The sequence below is a fragment of the Mycteria americana genome, chromosome 5 (assembly GCF_035582795.1).
Source record: "Mycteria americana isolate JAX WOST 10 ecotype Jacksonville Zoo and Gardens chromosome 5, USCA_MyAme_1.0, whole genome shotgun sequence".
Taxonomy (NCBI): domain Eukaryota; kingdom Metazoa; phylum Chordata; class Aves; order Ciconiiformes; family Ciconiidae; genus Mycteria; species Mycteria americana.
The window spans coordinates 17,974,363-17,990,462 of NC_134369.1; the positions used below are offsets into that span (position 1 = coordinate 17,974,363).

The following is a 16,100-nucleotide window of genomic DNA, read 5'->3' on the forward strand; positions in this document are numbered from 1 at the left end:
GCAACTTCTGCTTATAAGACTTCTCACGTAGAAGGAAAAGTGCAGTCACTCTTCCATGCACTCTATCTTCCAAGTCACTCTATCTTATTCTATATTTCTGCATGCATCTGCTGCAAATCTGTTTTTTCTATGACATTTTAATCACTTTCCTGTTTGAACATCAGGTCTCAAAGTGCTTCTATTATTATTTTTGTTTCCTCAAAGTGGTAGTGACAAATGATTAACTGGTACAGTAATGTTTCCACAGGAAAGATTTCCCATTTCTAATTCCACAGAAATAGGGCTACATTTACTACAATATTTATTTCAAAACAGATTTAAAATACAGCCAGAAGTATGTCCTGCAAAAAACCCCACACCTGCATTTTTATTATTAGACACAAAACCAGTCCTATTAAATGCAGTGAGAATATGCACCTACATTTACAAAAAGAGAATAATTTTTGCATAAACAAGCCAGGCACTGAAATTCAATTTAAAGGGGACTTTAGGCCTAGAAGCCTAAAGCCCTTTGTCATAAGGGCTGAAAGATGGCATTTTCTTTCCATAACCTAATGCAAGTGAGGAAACGAACTTAGCCTCATTCTTTTTTTAAGCCACAACAATGCCAAGTGTTTGCCTGTCAGTAACACAGTAGGTACCCCACACTTTTGCCAGATTTACACTACCTGTCAAAAGGAAATATTTTTCATACCGTCACCTAAAAGTCACCTTCCAGTTGCACGTCTCCAATTAACTATGTAATATTTACTCATGTATTTCTGACTTTCAAAAATTAATGTTTATTCTGGAGTCACCTTTCTGTGGTTTATGGATAAGCTAATTCATATGTTGCAATAAATATATAATTGACCAGGAAATAGTTCTATGAATACCAAATCCAAGCATCCTTAGATCAAGCGTTTTATATTATGCTTCCACTGCTGAGACTGTCTTCATGCTTTTGTTCCTCTGATAGAACATGAATTGCTTTTAAGACCTGAAACTAGAGATATTTGCACTGAATTTGACTTTTCCATAGTAATTTGTTTTCATAGCTGGTGCTGTATTTTTGTTAAGTACTTGGGTTTAGACTTGCATATGGTTGCTTATTTCCTTATCAACAAATCTGGAGCGATCATATGATGGCGTTAAGAAAATAAAATGCTTCACAACTGGGGACATCAAAATAATTCGTCCTAGATTCTCTCAGGCACAGCATAACTTTCAAGCCTGAATTAAAAACACATACAGACACAGATCTGAAATGACTAACCACTTTTATTATACAGAAAATCAGTATGTGGCTTTGCACACAGAGATATGAGATATATCTATTGCACGATTCTAAATTTGATCCTTAATTCTATGCCCACGTCTAACATGCAGGTCCTACTAACATGTGTTACCAGATCATAAATATTTGTTCCCTAGGACTTTGAAATGCAGAATGAAAAAGAAGCATTTGTCTAAATAATTCATGGAAATTGACTGTCTTCAGCATCCAGCAACACAGGTACCCAGTGAAATGCAGCACAGCAGTTTGCTTTTCAACCGTCTCAAATGCAAGCAGAATGCACAACCCAACAGTAAAACAGACATTAGAATATTTTTCATTTCAAAATATTTGGGAGTATCTGTTACCTGAATGCCAATACTCCAACTGACATTACAAAACACAGGGTTTTCACTAACTTTTTGCCAAACCCTTCTATCTATACGCTGATCTGGCATTGTTTCAGGCCTTTTAATAAACTGTAAATGCACTTTGAAGTGAACAGTTCTCAGGGTCTACAAGATTTGGGCACCCATGCTTCAAAGAGACACATTTCAATTAATATTTTATGCAGTTTTGCATTTAATCCAATTTATTCAGTTTTGAATCTAAAACCAAAGTCTTAAAAGAAACAATGACTTCCATTTTTTTCCACCCTAGCAGAGACTCAATTCAAGCCATATATGGGGACATGTTTTGTACCATCCCATCACTCATGACCTAGAGTAATCTAGGGAGATTTCAACAAAGGTTACAAGCAAAAATTAAGGAAGTAAAAGAGAAATATATAAGTTACTAAAAGACTGGGGTGTTAATTCGGTAAGGTTCTTCAGCTGATACACATTACCTATTACCCTACAGTGTCCCCAAGTAGTTCATAGGAAAAAAAAAAAAGAACTCTCAGCTGTTACACAAGTTGGACTTAGAAATGATGGAACACCTTATTATTTGAAATTTATCAATGAAGGTGACAATGAGAAATAACTAAATCATTCCCTCAAGTCCAACAAGGATAATGAAAAGTCCTAGCACCAAAGCTTATTTCTCTTAAAGAAAGCTTGCAATGTTGTGATAAATTAAAGCTTAAAAAAAGCTATGCAAAGGAAACTTCCAGATCTGGTTTTGCTGCTCCGTTGTTCTTGTCTAAGGCTTGAGGAAATTTATGACTTCCTCCTCCTGCTTGTACCACTACAAAAATCTTCCAGAATACAAGTCTCCTAAATCCTCTGCCTACAAATATATGTGTATATATGTATATGTTGCTGCTATGGTAAATAATAACCATTTGTCAGGAGTTTGAATTAAACAATGACAGAAGATTTTTTTTTTTAAAGGCATTTGAATAAAAATCTTGTGCAATTATGAATTTTTTAGATTAATCTGAGAACCTGGACATAAGATTTTAGCATAAAAGACATGTGGAAAATCTTCTTTTAAAAGGAAACAAACATCAAAATAAAAAACACAGGCCTATTTCAGATCATTTTTATATACCACAAAGCTGTAATAATGGTCAAAACAGATCTTTTCTTCCAATGCAGATCATCATTTGACCGTTAGAGAAGGTGCTACTGAAAGGGAAAGGCTGATATTTCATATAAGTAGTATTTAAAAATTTGCACTTTACAGCTATTCCACTGAAAAGTGGTAGAGGGAGTAATATTATTCTCAACAGGCAAGTACTCCCACACATTGTGTCCATGTGAAAATCTTGAGGCTATCAACCACCAGCTGCCCAGAGACATTAGCTAAAAACTAAAGCCTTGTGTTACAGCCAAGTGAACTTTTCTTTAGGTCAACATGGAGATTTACTAGCATTCAGAACAGTATACACCAACTTCAAGGTAAAAAGAGTTTGACGCAAATATCTGAGATAGCCCTATCAGCTCCATATTTCAGCTCCTCCCACCTGAATTGGCTTCTCTTGTCTAAATCAACTAATGCACAATTCAATAGTCTTGACTTACTGCGAGATGTGAGTTATTGGGGTCAGAAGTGTCTCACCCTCCAGGTCAAGCTCATCGGCAAAGCTGTTGGTCCTGATGAAGGGTCCTGCATTCACATCTAAAAACGTCGGGCTTTTTTTCACTGTGAGGAAACATGCAGATAACAGTTAAAGCAATGGCATTTGGCTTTTTCGAGAAAGGTCTACCACTCATTTGGATCTCCAAAATACTGTTCACTTTAACAGAATATTGAAAACAAAAGTTACTACCAAAAAATTACATATACTGCAGAGTTCATGAAAAGTAAAACTTTAGCTCTTCTTCTACCCAAAGAATTTCAACTTTTTCTGAAGACTTAAAGCTAATATGTTTTTCTTCTTTTTTTGTTCATAGTCTTCATACACCATAATGTAGAGTATCTATGTCACAGACAGCTTCATGCATTATAAAACTTCTTGTACAATACTCAGCCACACCGTGAACCACCGCTCTACAGCAACAGTGCTGGAGTGCAATTCAATGACAAGATTAGTTCCTTTTTAATATAATCTCTACTTCATGTTTTAGTTTACAATACCAGTTTCTGGGGTGTAATTACTGTGACCAAGATCAAGAAACCAGGCCTATATCAACAAAGGAGCCTCGGCATTTTCACGGTGAGCAGTCAGCTCCTGACATGCACTGTCTGAGCTGGTCTACTCGTTCCCAATCCCTCTCACACTTCACAAGAATGCCTCATCTTTGAGCCCAGACATGAGACAGGTGGCAAGATGTTCAGTTCATCCAAGATGAGGTGCTTAGTGGGAAGGCCATTTCACAAAACTTCAGATATTGAAAGCTTTTAGTGGCAAAGTTACTTGTATACCAATGCTTTCATGCATCCAAGAAATTCCACAGAGTATTACAGACTTAATTTTTAAACTCAGGCTCCTAAATTCTGCCAGACTCTAATATTAAGAGCCCCAAGTGCTTTTTCCAGCATGGTCCTAACATTTGTTAGACAAGCCACAAAATTTACATATAAATAAAACCATTATTGTATTTATACATGACTGTAAATGAATTTTATAGAGAACAAAAACAACAAGTAAAATTCTATAGAAATCATAGGTAGATTGTGGCACCTCCATAGAAATCTTTATCTGTGCAACTGGCCGGATCATTCAATGAAATAATTGTAATGTTGTAATTTATGAAGCCTCTACTGTATTAAATAAAATACTTTATAATATAACAGTAATTAATGCCCTGCCAAAATGCAACGTGAAAGCTAAAGGAATACAGCAGAAATAGCTAACTTAAATGTAGCTGAACTTAATGAGAATAAAAGTGGGGATATCAGGAAACTTTTTTTTTTTTTAATGCAACCATTTTACTCAAGTAAGTAAAAATCTTCATATGGCAGAAATGGATTTGAACTTTTACAAATAACCAGAAGAGAAAGTGTTATTATATCATCAGGCACATGGCCATTCAAAATGACAATGGGAAAGTCTGCTCTCCTGAAGCACTTAAAGCTACTTGCACCACTTAAGAATGAAAATTCTATAGTAAGTTTTAGCAAATGTTAGCTTCCTATTTTTGGTTTTAGTATCATGTTATTTAATCATTTTGCTGCAGCCATCATCCAAGATAGTGGCTGTGAAACAAGCAATATAATTCCAATTCAGATAAATGTCTTTAAAAATGTCTTTAAAACAGACTCCTTTTGGCTTTCACTAAATTAATTTTCACTGTTTTCATTTCTACAAGACACAAATGAAACTTTCCCAGTTTCTAGGAAAGGAGGACTCACAGCCTTTTTAGTTTTCTGATCACAAGTGATAAAACTGCTGAACGTAAACCCATGTAAACTGTTTACTGAACACTCACTAAACTGTGCTTATGAAAGATACGAGACACACAGTACACACGTGGATTTGCAGAAACGGCTATTCTTGGATCATTCACAGTTATTCCTTTTCAGTTTCATGGGAGGGGAGGGGAGTAGCACAATGAAAAAAGAACAATAAGTCAAGACTGTACCTCAGCCTATTTGAAAGTGCTGTTATCTGAGAATACAGAGATGAAGAACTGATTAATATGAGGCAATCATGGTATCTCCCTCCCTCTTTTTATCTTAAAAATTTCTAAGAAAATCATGACCAAGATCAGTCTGTTCTGGTGACCAGTGCAGCCCTCTACTCTTTATGCTCTCATTCTTAAATGTATGTTGCTTCCAACATTAAGGAGGAACCACTCCAAAACACTACCATGCTTCTACATAATAGATCTACTTGCACAGAGAGGAAGGAGGGACCAAGAAGAGAGCATGGCATTAATGAGAGCTTCCCTGCCACAAAGTGCCTTGAAACAAGGCTCAAGCAGAGCACCAGGGAGCATATGCTGCCACAGCATATTTTTTTATTTATAAAAATAAATTCATAGCCATTTGACTTTGGAGGAGTCTTTCTCACAAAGCAGTGTTAAAAAAACGCATGTTAACAGAAGACACCAAATTTCTAAATACAGAGGCTAAAGGAAAAAAAAAAAGGAAGCTTTAGAAATTCATTTTCAATGGATAATAACAAGTGAAAAGAACCAGGAAACAGGTGTAGCAAGGGATATTTACTATAATTCAGGGGTCCCCAACCTTTATGTTCTCTGCTTTTGATAGGGAGCAGCAGCAACTATGGTAACAGGCATGACTATCCAATGGATAATGCTGAGCCAAGTACTACTTCGAAATGGCAGAAAATACACTCCCCACACTATGAGAACCCCTGCTTTAAAACAGAAATTCTGAACTTTCTGGAAACATTCAAGGTCAGGCTGGACGGGGCTCTGAGCAACCTGATCTAGTTGACGATGTCCCTGCTCATTGCAGGGGGTTGGACTAGATGATCTTTAAAGGTCCCTTCCAAACCAAACCATTCTATGTTTTTATGAAGTTTCACAATTGAGGATTATAAACACAATAACAAGAAATTTCTGTTGGTTTTCTATATTACCAACACAACAATTTTATATACAATATGACGTGTATGCAGATGCTTTTCTGGTAGTGGAGTATTTGGCTAGTAAGACAGAAAATATTTTACACTTCCTCTTTTGCAAGCACAGAAAAAAAAATTAAAACACTTTAAAGCATTTTTCATGGGAAATCTGAGTTTTAATTAATGCATTTAGAAAACATCTGTTCTGCAGAAAATTTCTTTTTTTTATTTAAACATTTGCAGTTTACAACCTGAACAACTTTCCAAACTCCAAATTCTACTGACATGCCTATGCTTTCTTTAAAAAACAGCACTATAATTTTCTGTCCCACAGCAGGCAACTCCAGACAGAGCATTGCAAAGATTTAGTAATTAACAAAGGTGATGGAGCAATGAAATATTATGAGCTTTACCTGGAGAGGAAGGAGCACTGGAAGACTGCTGGTCTGCGGAAAAGGATGGCCAGGAGCGCTGACAATCTGAGTCAGAGTAAAGACGCACATAAAATAAAGAAAGAGAGTAGGGAAGGTGGGGGGGGAGAAAAAAAAAGAAAAAAGCTCCAGACAGGGAGCTGAGGAGATGCAGACATACCTAAAATACAGTATGTTGTACCTGACATCTTTAAAAACAAAACTAAAAATATTGTGGAAAAGAGTTTGCATGAAACTCTTCTAGTGTGCATTAAATGTTAGCAGAATATTAAATCACCACTAGGGGAGGCATCATTGTCTCTTCAAATCCATTCTTCATGACAGTGTCACCTACTGCAAGATATTCCTCCCTACATGCCAGTCCCATTTTGAGGAAAGTAATCTATATGTTTGCCCCTTCCTTCCTGACTTTAGGGTTTCCTCAAGTGTTTCCAAAGCATACAACCTCATACAAGTCAGACCCCTCTTGCTCTGGTTCATACTCTTTGTGGTGCAGCTAGCTCCTGGTCAGATTTTGGTGCTGTCAGGTGGACAGACAAGTACTGCCACCCACATTTGAAGCTGCCTGACACATCCCATAAAAAGCATTTGAAGCTGCCCACTTCAACCATTTAAGCCAAGTGCCTGCATCAGGCTGAATTTCTTGGGGGAAAGTTTCAGGCAAGCAAGAGGAGTCAATGATGAGAAAGAGACTCAGCAAAACATAACATTTATGCTATATTTAGTTCTTTTGAATAGCATTATCCTTTTAATAACTATTTCATTAAGAAATGTCTGTTGACACACAGTGGGACAGACTGATATTTTTCAGAATCATTGCATTACTTTTATGCAAAGAGAAAAACTCTCAAAATATAAATGTATTGAAGTTAAAAAGATCTGAAAAAAACTCATTTTGCAAGAGTTCTGTCAGTGCCAGGCATGCTCCAGCCACGGCTCTTGGGCCTTTGTTGAACTGATGATGCCAGGAGAAAGGAGGAGGGGAAAAAAGGAGGTGGAAATCTCTGGTTGCACAAGGATGCTGGCAGGCAAGCCAGATGGGGGATCCAGGAATGTGAAGACTTGAATATAAGTGGTCAGCCCAAAGACAGAACCAAAATTTACTGAATATGAGAAAACAGCATATGGATATGTGACTAGAGGTGTTCTGAGGACCAAATTAAAGATGAATAAGCATCCTTTATTCTTGTACTTCCTAATTTCTTGTTTCTGAGCTTTTGACTTGGCAGCTTCAGTTTTCTGTGTAGGTAAATCTTATTCACAGTACGTACAAATACACTCTCTCCTCTTTATTTCTTTGAGTCACTGTGAGAATAGTGTTAGGTAACCTCTGAGGTCCACTGAGCTCATGCTGCCTGGCTAGGAAATAGAAACTGAACCTATGGTGGCTGGCAAAGCTCCTCTGATATTTCCCCAAGATTAAGTAATTTCTTGTTCATGTAAAACCGGTGACTTCATGGCTCTTGCTGCTCTCCTGAGCTTGTTCAACCATGCTCACCCACAACAGAGATGCACCACATGGAATACAGGAGAAAAGTGGAAACCAGAAAATGGGCAAATCAAGGATTGGTCAGGGGGAGTCAAGGAGATTCAGTTTGTTTTCTGCTATTTTACCACCTTAATTCACCTGTGTTCCACGTGGGTTCAGAGGAGAAACTGAACCTTGTATTTTCAGACAATTTAATCCAAGCCTGAGCATCCTTGCTAGCAATCACTGAAAATAAGCCTCTATTGTTTTTAGTGGATGCAGAGCAGATAACTTACAGGTGGCTCACAGCACTTTCACTAAATCACAGAGGTTTTTTGCCCAGACCTAGCTCTAATCCTAGAGTCTTTGGGGAACACTCAATTGTTAAAGTGCCTAAGCAAGCACATTAGAAACATCATAGGACTACATGGCTGCTTAAGTGATCACAGAATCCAGACAAACAGTAAAATAAATTATTTAATTTATGGGTCCCCATCTGTTCACAAATACCTACAGAGCATTTTTACAGGAACAGATGCATGTACTTCAGTATGCACAATATTGGAAAAATTGGGAAATTTTTCTTCCGTCCCTATCTATTTGTTTAGAAATTAATTCTCAGCTATATGCTCAGATAACTTAATTACTGGATGAATTATACGTTACTTATATGTAGATTATCTTTTTCTATTGGTTATATATACACAAGAAATTTTTCTCAATTATTAAAAAAACCCAGAGATCACCTACGTACATAAATGAGTGCTCACTTTTCTCTTTGTAATGAAACTGTGAGTGCAATTGTGATTACATGTGTGAGAATGTACATTTTTGTCTGTCTAGATCTCCTCAGCTGCAAAAGATTTCTTAGAAACTATATGGCACTAGACACACATGAAAAGCACTGCAAACATTACATTGTCATAACTGGCATGCCACAGATAGAACTGTTTTCCTCAACTTACCAAGCAATTTTAACATTCCTGTTTGTCCTGTATACTTGTAACAGTTTAGAGAGAGCAGAACACAGATAAAAAAAGAAAAAAAGATAAGTGTCAGAAGAAATTGGAGAAAATCCTTTTATTGAAAGCTATGCAGCTGATTTTTGAAGTGGCAGTAGTAGGCTGCCTGCAAATCATATTGTCCTTTAATTAGCTGAGAAACTTAGTCATAAAAGGTTGGACTTTACAAATTAAGCCTTTGTATAGTTCATTGGATTGTTTTGAAGAAAGGTATCTGTACTCAAAGCCTGAGACACAGACTAAACTTAGTACTTGCCCACCTTTAACAGCTATGTCATTTCTACCACCAGATGCAATTTGCAATCATTCCTTAAGAGAGGCCAAGAAAGAGTGGAAAAGCATGGATGTTACAGAACAAGACAAGACAGAAGCGTACCAAAAAAGTACATGCAAGGTGAGACTTTCTGCTTGAATTAAAATATGCCTGGTGCCAGCCCACATTGCTATCTTATTTTAAAGGTCATTAAATTTAATCAGGTCAGCCAAATATTTAAGGAGAAAAAACCTAAGTACTTAAGGTATCTATAATCAATAAAACACACCTTAAAAATTAAACCTCATTCTTGCTGCCAAAATTTGAGCAATACACATTAAAAACTTCTAATAAAAGTACATTTGTAAAAAAAACACATTGTAAATTCAGAGTTATTTTGGAAGTTCATTACAGCTAAAGCAACTATAACTAAGCTATTAATTATAAGGACTATCAAAGTCCTTTCTTCTTTTTCCTCATACTGTACCATTTTGTACAGTGACAGTTAATACAGATGGATCCACATTTATCTTAAGTACTTCTGCTTTCAAAATTTGATTCACAGCCTACTCCACTGAGTAGATGGCAGGAGCACATGATGGTTTCATGTAGCAGACTATGTTCAGTGCAGCCAAGACATGTCAATCCTTTTTGGTTGAGGTACAAGCACAATAGTAACACATCTTGGGTAAATTTCACTTTTTTTGGGAAAAGTGAACAGCTAATCCCTGTAGTTTCAATCAGTTGCAGAATTGGGGAATGTATGCACCAGCCTCAGAGACAGTAGCTCTTCTGGCAGGCAGAAATGACAAATAATCTCAGTTTGTCTGCAGTGGAGCATGCTCATTAAAGGAATGGTTGAATCTCATCCAGACAAGCCAGCAACCAAAGTCCAAAAGCAAAGTATTCTTGCTTTAGAATGACAAGAGCTTGTTCTGTCCTCCTACGATATTAGAGGACTTGTGTGTAAATCACTAGTAGAAGCCATTACAGTTACTAGCATTTTATAATGAAATTTCTTACCAGAATGTTCATATGCTTCAAAACTGAAATCAGGTTTCCTGTCCTCCGTCACGTGGTCATAAGTGATGTGTGGAACAGTTAACATCCTATCTGGAGAAGAAGGCCCATTGTCCTTTTCTAATTTAAATTTCTTCTTTTTAACCTAAAAATACACATACATTAAATTACTCAAACCAAGGCACATTTAGTTGTGTCTTCAGTAATGTCTTCAATAATAATGCAGTCCCCAATGAGTTATAACCAGTCAAAAGAGTGCCTGACCAATTACATTTTCATGATGCCACACTGTGCGTTTCCCATCCCAGCAAAACTGGCTAATCACTAGAATTCTGCACATTGTCATTAGCAAATCTCTTGCCTGCAGGAAAAAATCTGCTAGCTCTGCAACAGTTTATATAAAATCAAACTATTCTAGAATATCTTTATCATTTTATGGATGCAATAAATCATACCTTCAGCAGAAAGCAAATGGATATATTGCTACTGAACTCAGATGAACCTGGGACACTAGGGAAGATTTCTGCACATCCTCCTCTCCTTCCAGCTTGAGACTACTGTGCAATACTCTTACAACAAAGAGGATGAATATTACACAACCTAAAGATTCTGACAAAGGTTTTTTGTTGCTGTTTTAAAAAAAAAAGTAATTCTTAACTTATGGAATTAGTTGATATGAAAATACTACCATATGCAGGCACAAGATGTCCACCATAGAAGCTTAGAAAGCCACAAAATCAATAGCTGAGAGAAGCAGCAGTTTTATTGTTTGTTGGGTTTTGGTTTGGTTTTTGTTTGTTTGTTTGTTTTTTAAAAACCCACAACAATTCAAAGTTATTGTTTTGGAAATAGTAATTTTCTTTTTTTTTCCTTTGCTTATAGTTTTCCAAACAACAACAATAAGTTACTGATTGATGTGCCTGAATCAGGTCATTATCGTTCTTTTAAAATGGATCTATGGGTTTGGAAAAGTCAAGCTTGGGAATTGAAGCAAATTAGGTTAATAGTTTAAAATGTTTGTATACTGAAAATTTCAAACTGAAATGAAAATAAAACTTCGAAACCAAGTAATAATCTGTAAAACAAACACAATAAATAGCCTCTAGATAGTAAACAATTTCAATCTAATTTAAAAATGTTAAATTACTATATAGGAAATGTTAGTTACTGTTACCATCACTGATTTCTTCGGTTTTGGACTGGGTGAGAGCAAATGATAATTTCTGGCAGGTTTTCGAATGTATATTTTCCATGTAGAAGAGTCTGGGTTTTCTGCTGCATAGCACCTCCATGCAGTCTAGAACAAATGTTTTAAGCAACAGAACAATTAATGCAACTGGACTTGTAGCTATCTGTACTACAAAGTAACTTCCAAGTAGCACGTTAGTCATTCTTTATTTAATAGTATTCTTGAATTTTCCCACTGGAAACAAACTCAGCATGGTTTAGAATCCTTATTTATTAAGCAGAAACCACATAGTTTGAACTGGGCAAACCAGAAAGGAAGATCAGTCTTTTCAAGTGCAACTTTTGTTCACATTAGCAACAAAAATAGTAAGAGAGAGACTTACTGAGTCTAGACTGGATTCAAAAGATTGGGGTTGAATTTCTTGCTCTGCCCCAGTTTCCCTCTCTGACTTTGAGAATTTTGCCTATTGCATCCTGTGTTTCAGGCTCCTACTCAGAAAACAAAAATCATTCTTCCCTGCCTCACAAGAGTACTATCAGGAGAAAAAAAGCAATTGTGATGTGGTCAGTAGGACTATATTCATATGAAGAAATAAGACTGAGGGCATGAGGGAACAGCATCAATGGTTAACCAGGAGCCAAAACCCAAAACCAATCCTCCCTCCTTCCAACCACTGATGATTAAAGTACTATGTTCTAAGACAAAAAGGAGGAAAAGCAGAGCTAGGAAACAAGATCAACCAGAGACAAAACACTACTGCATTCTCTCTTAAATGTGTAAATATATCAGAGTTGATTAATAATTAGTCTCCAAATTAAAAAGGCAGATCCTCACTTACACACTACATGAAAAAAAGGACACACATATACATAAACAAAATCTAAAGTGGGAAAGGCCAGAAAACACTAGATGAAAGAAACAAAGCAAGGCAGAATGCAGAGGAAAACAGACAGCAGTTGGAAAGTAAAGGATCACACAATCAACACGTAATTCCCACCACGGTTAATAGGATACTGGAAGAAACAACTAGCCTCTAAAAGAAAACAAGAAGGAATTCATGAAAAAAGTATCATTCATTTCAGCTGCTGTCTTGTCTTGTACTTATTTCAGAAACTTCTTTGTTTAAGAATAATCTTTTTGTAAGTTATTTGTAGACCACTTATTAAATTAGGCCTTTAGAAGTCCAAGACTATTAGTAAATCATAATTACCACTATTAATAACAGGTAGTCAGCAACTCGTTGTCTATCCTCCACTCCTCCTTAACATTTCAGATGGAGCCAAGTACAACATTCTGGACATGCAATCTCAGGCTTCCCAATAATTTGGAGTTGATTTCCCAAAAGAATCAGTGGGAACACTAAAAATCCATTCTTTGCAAAACCATACCTTTTTCTGGCCATGCAATCCAAACGAAACACACTGAGCCTGAAGATTTTTGGCTAATCTCTGGCTATAACCAGAGCCCTAAATTTAAACCTTTTTCACATTAACTCTGGGACTGTTTAGTTTCAAGCATAAACTTTACAGTTAGCTACTGTTTCCATAAAGAGCCTGTCCTGGAAATCCACATTCACTCATGAAGCTAGAGAAATAAGTCATATGAGAATGCAAAAATGATACAGCTTAGGTGTACGTCTAGATTTCTTTTAAATTTGATCCCTGTGCTTCTAAAGCTACATGCAGATACTGAGTGAGGGAGGAAAAGCTGGAAAAACCTAGAATGAAACAATATTAATACTTCTCCAGGGTGAAATGCTGGCTCCACTTAAGTAAAGGATAAAATCTCATTGACCTTACTGACGCTGAACTGCAACTGTATTTTTAACAGAGGGGATCAAAATTTTTCTGCCTACATGTTATCCTACACGAAAAGACTGATTTTGCAGAGTCCCAGTGGTTCCCAGCCACCTATCCTGGAGCTGAAAAATTCAGACAAGATTTTCCTATTTAACATTCTGACTTAATTCTCCTAAATTTGAGATTTTTAATAATTTATTTGTCCCAAAGAAAATGAAGCATATCTGATATTTGCCTTTACAAGCAACAATGTATTTTTTAAAAGTACAATTTTACATGAAGCCTCCTCTCTGTTTTTCACTGCTGCAAGCATAGTATTTCATAACATTTTCCCCAGGTAAATTGTTCAATAACTACAGAATAGCCTTCAGTTTTGATTTTAACCAGCTGAATTAAATAGTTTGCACTGATTCGGGAGTGAAATTTTCTGCTCATTAGTTTACATTAAAGGTGGGATTTCCAAAACCGTTTGAAAGACTTGCATCTGTAACTCCTATACAATTTTTAATGGGAATCAGGCATGGAAATACTGCCAACAGTTTTTAAAAAAAAACTATAAATGGAAAGAAATGACAGTATGCAAAATGCAGGAACTCAGTACCTGTATGAGAGAGGCAGCAGCTGGAATTTGACGGTTGAAATGCTTCTGTCTTTGTTTCTGCTGTACCTTTAGGGCAAAGCCTGAACCAAGAATTCCCTGTGGGAAGAAAGAAAACACGGATCTAATTTTTTTTTAGGGGGGGGACCACGCGTAAGCTTGCTAAATTATGTTGTATTAATAAACTTCTATTCAGGATCATAAAACCCAACTAATTATTTAGAGGAAATGACTTAATACTGTTAAGTTTTTAGACTTGGTTAGCATTACTTGTTGAAACAAACTATGAATGCTATCATGCCCTGATCCAAAGCCTATTTAAGTCATCTGGACTCAAATGCTAATGAGCAAGCAGAAATGATATTTCATACTCTCTAAAAGCCTCATAAATGCTTGTGCAGGGGAACGACAGAATAGGGAGAAACATTAACCTGATGTGCATAACATTATTTTCATGAGAAATAAAGCTTTGGCATGGCATGATTCAGGTCACAAGAAAGACCTTTTAACTGTAGTATGGTAATTTCTATTTCCATATGGTAATGCATGCTGGGAGGGGAGGACAAAAGAGGAAAAGTAATATTACAAAATGGTCAGGACTTCAGTGAGTTCAACATAAGGCCATCTAATCCACTCTCAGGACAAGGGACATGGACTAATGGCACTGGATGGTGTACAACCCAAAATAGCCTCCGAACGTAGTGTGACTACTAAGTCCAAAATTAAGTATAGAGCGAGTCATTTATGTAGTCATTTGCATAACTATAGTCATATTTAACAGAGGGTTTAGTAACACAGATAAAAATGAGATCATCTATAACATGTAGTCATGTAAGCTGATTTAGTTACCTACTCAACAAAACCAGAATTCCTTTTCTATATATGGTAGTCAAGGTGTCAGAACAGCCAGTGATCTTGGCTCAACCTCTAAGAACTGTATTAATCATCAAGTGTTTTGAAAGGAACAGGAAAAGCCCTTCCTATTATGTTCATTTAGTAAAGATCAAAGAGTTAATGATGCTCAGTCACCACTTATTTGGGACATGAAGGATTGTTGGTACATCCAGAACCCATACCAGTTGTGTTTAGTCACAACAACTACTTTTGACTGTGATCTCAGCCAGCTCCCCTTATTTAAAACAGCAAGAAGGCAGCAAGGCAGCACCTATCAACTATTTCCTGCTAGAGCTTCAAACCCTAAATTTCCCCCTTGGGCCAACTCACAAGAACAACTTAATTCAGTAACAAAATCACACTGATAAAGGGGTGTTTGTTGTTGTTTTACCTCTACAAACAACTAGGGAAATCTGACAGGTAAACATAAAAGCATTGCTGTGAAGGTGGGGCTGCTACACAATTCTTTATAAAAAAAAAAAATCTTTGCTGGCATTCAAGTCTGTGGGAAAAAGAAAAAAAACCCCAACCCTTCAGACAAAATTTTAGCTTTTGGCATTTTTCTTCATTTCATTTACCAGATCGCTCTTCTAAACAAGTAATAAATGTGAAAGAGATTAGAATAAGAAGGGGGGAAGAATATGCTTTAAAGGTGAACTGATGCTGGAGAGTCTAAAAATCTACACTTAATTACCCTCCTTTGCAAAAGGTTGCATACCTTTAAAGTAAGTGACTAATTTTTAAAAGACATTAGAGTTTTAATAGTTACTATTTCAAGTTGTGCAGAATTTTTGCAACAGTACTGGCATAAAAGTATTCTTCTCATCCATCCTGTACTTATCCCCACCGCTTCCCTGTCACAACTACACTAACTTCTGCTAACACAACTGTTCTTGTCACTGAACTGAAAAACTTGCTGAAAAATAAACATTTTAACAGCACAGTTCAGGTTTCACAAACATTTTAACAGCACAATTCAGGAGTATTGCTAAATTTGTGAAAAAAATACCCTTAACTACCCTTGGAACTGAACATTTTGGGTTTTCAAACCACAGCCCAGGTTTCGCTGATTTTGAATTTACTCTTGGTACTCAAGTACCTTGTTTCTTGTTAGAAAGTACTTGAGAGTAAAGTTGGGTTTTGTAAAGTCTTCAGTGCAAACAAAGTGCCATAACACCTTTAAAAGCTCATCCCTAGGTCACTTTTGAAAAACGGGACTTTGGCCATGGACATATGCTAATTTGGCAAAG

The 16,100-nt window shown here is 36.4% G+C and overlaps 1 protein-coding gene across 4 annotated transcripts in view; it reads right to left on the reverse strand.

Annotated features, from left to right (window-relative positions):
• KCNQ1 (potassium voltage-gated channel subfamily Q member 1) overlaps positions 1 to 16,100 on the reverse strand; it is a 371,056-nt gene that overhangs the window by 246,799 nt on the left and 108,157 nt on the right. For 2 of the 4 annotated variants that reach the window (XM_075502319.1, XM_075502323.1), the window contains exons 8-13: positions 13,960 to 14,055; positions 11,545 to 11,667; positions 10,374 to 10,515; positions 9,041 to 9,067; positions 6,590 to 6,655; positions 3,223 to 3,343 (exon numbers count right to left, since the gene is read on the reverse strand). In XM_075502319.1, coding sequence (XP_075358434.1) covers positions 3,223 to 3,343; positions 6,590 to 6,655; positions 9,041 to 9,067; positions 10,374 to 10,515; positions 11,545 to 11,667; positions 13,960 to 14,055 — 575 coding nt within the window. The remainder of the gene's footprint in view (positions 1 to 3,222; positions 3,344 to 6,589; positions 6,656 to 9,040; positions 9,068 to 10,373; positions 10,516 to 11,544; positions 11,668 to 13,959; positions 14,056 to 16,100) is intronic. The other 2 variants (XM_075502321.1, XM_075502322.1) reach the window with 2 other exon arrangements.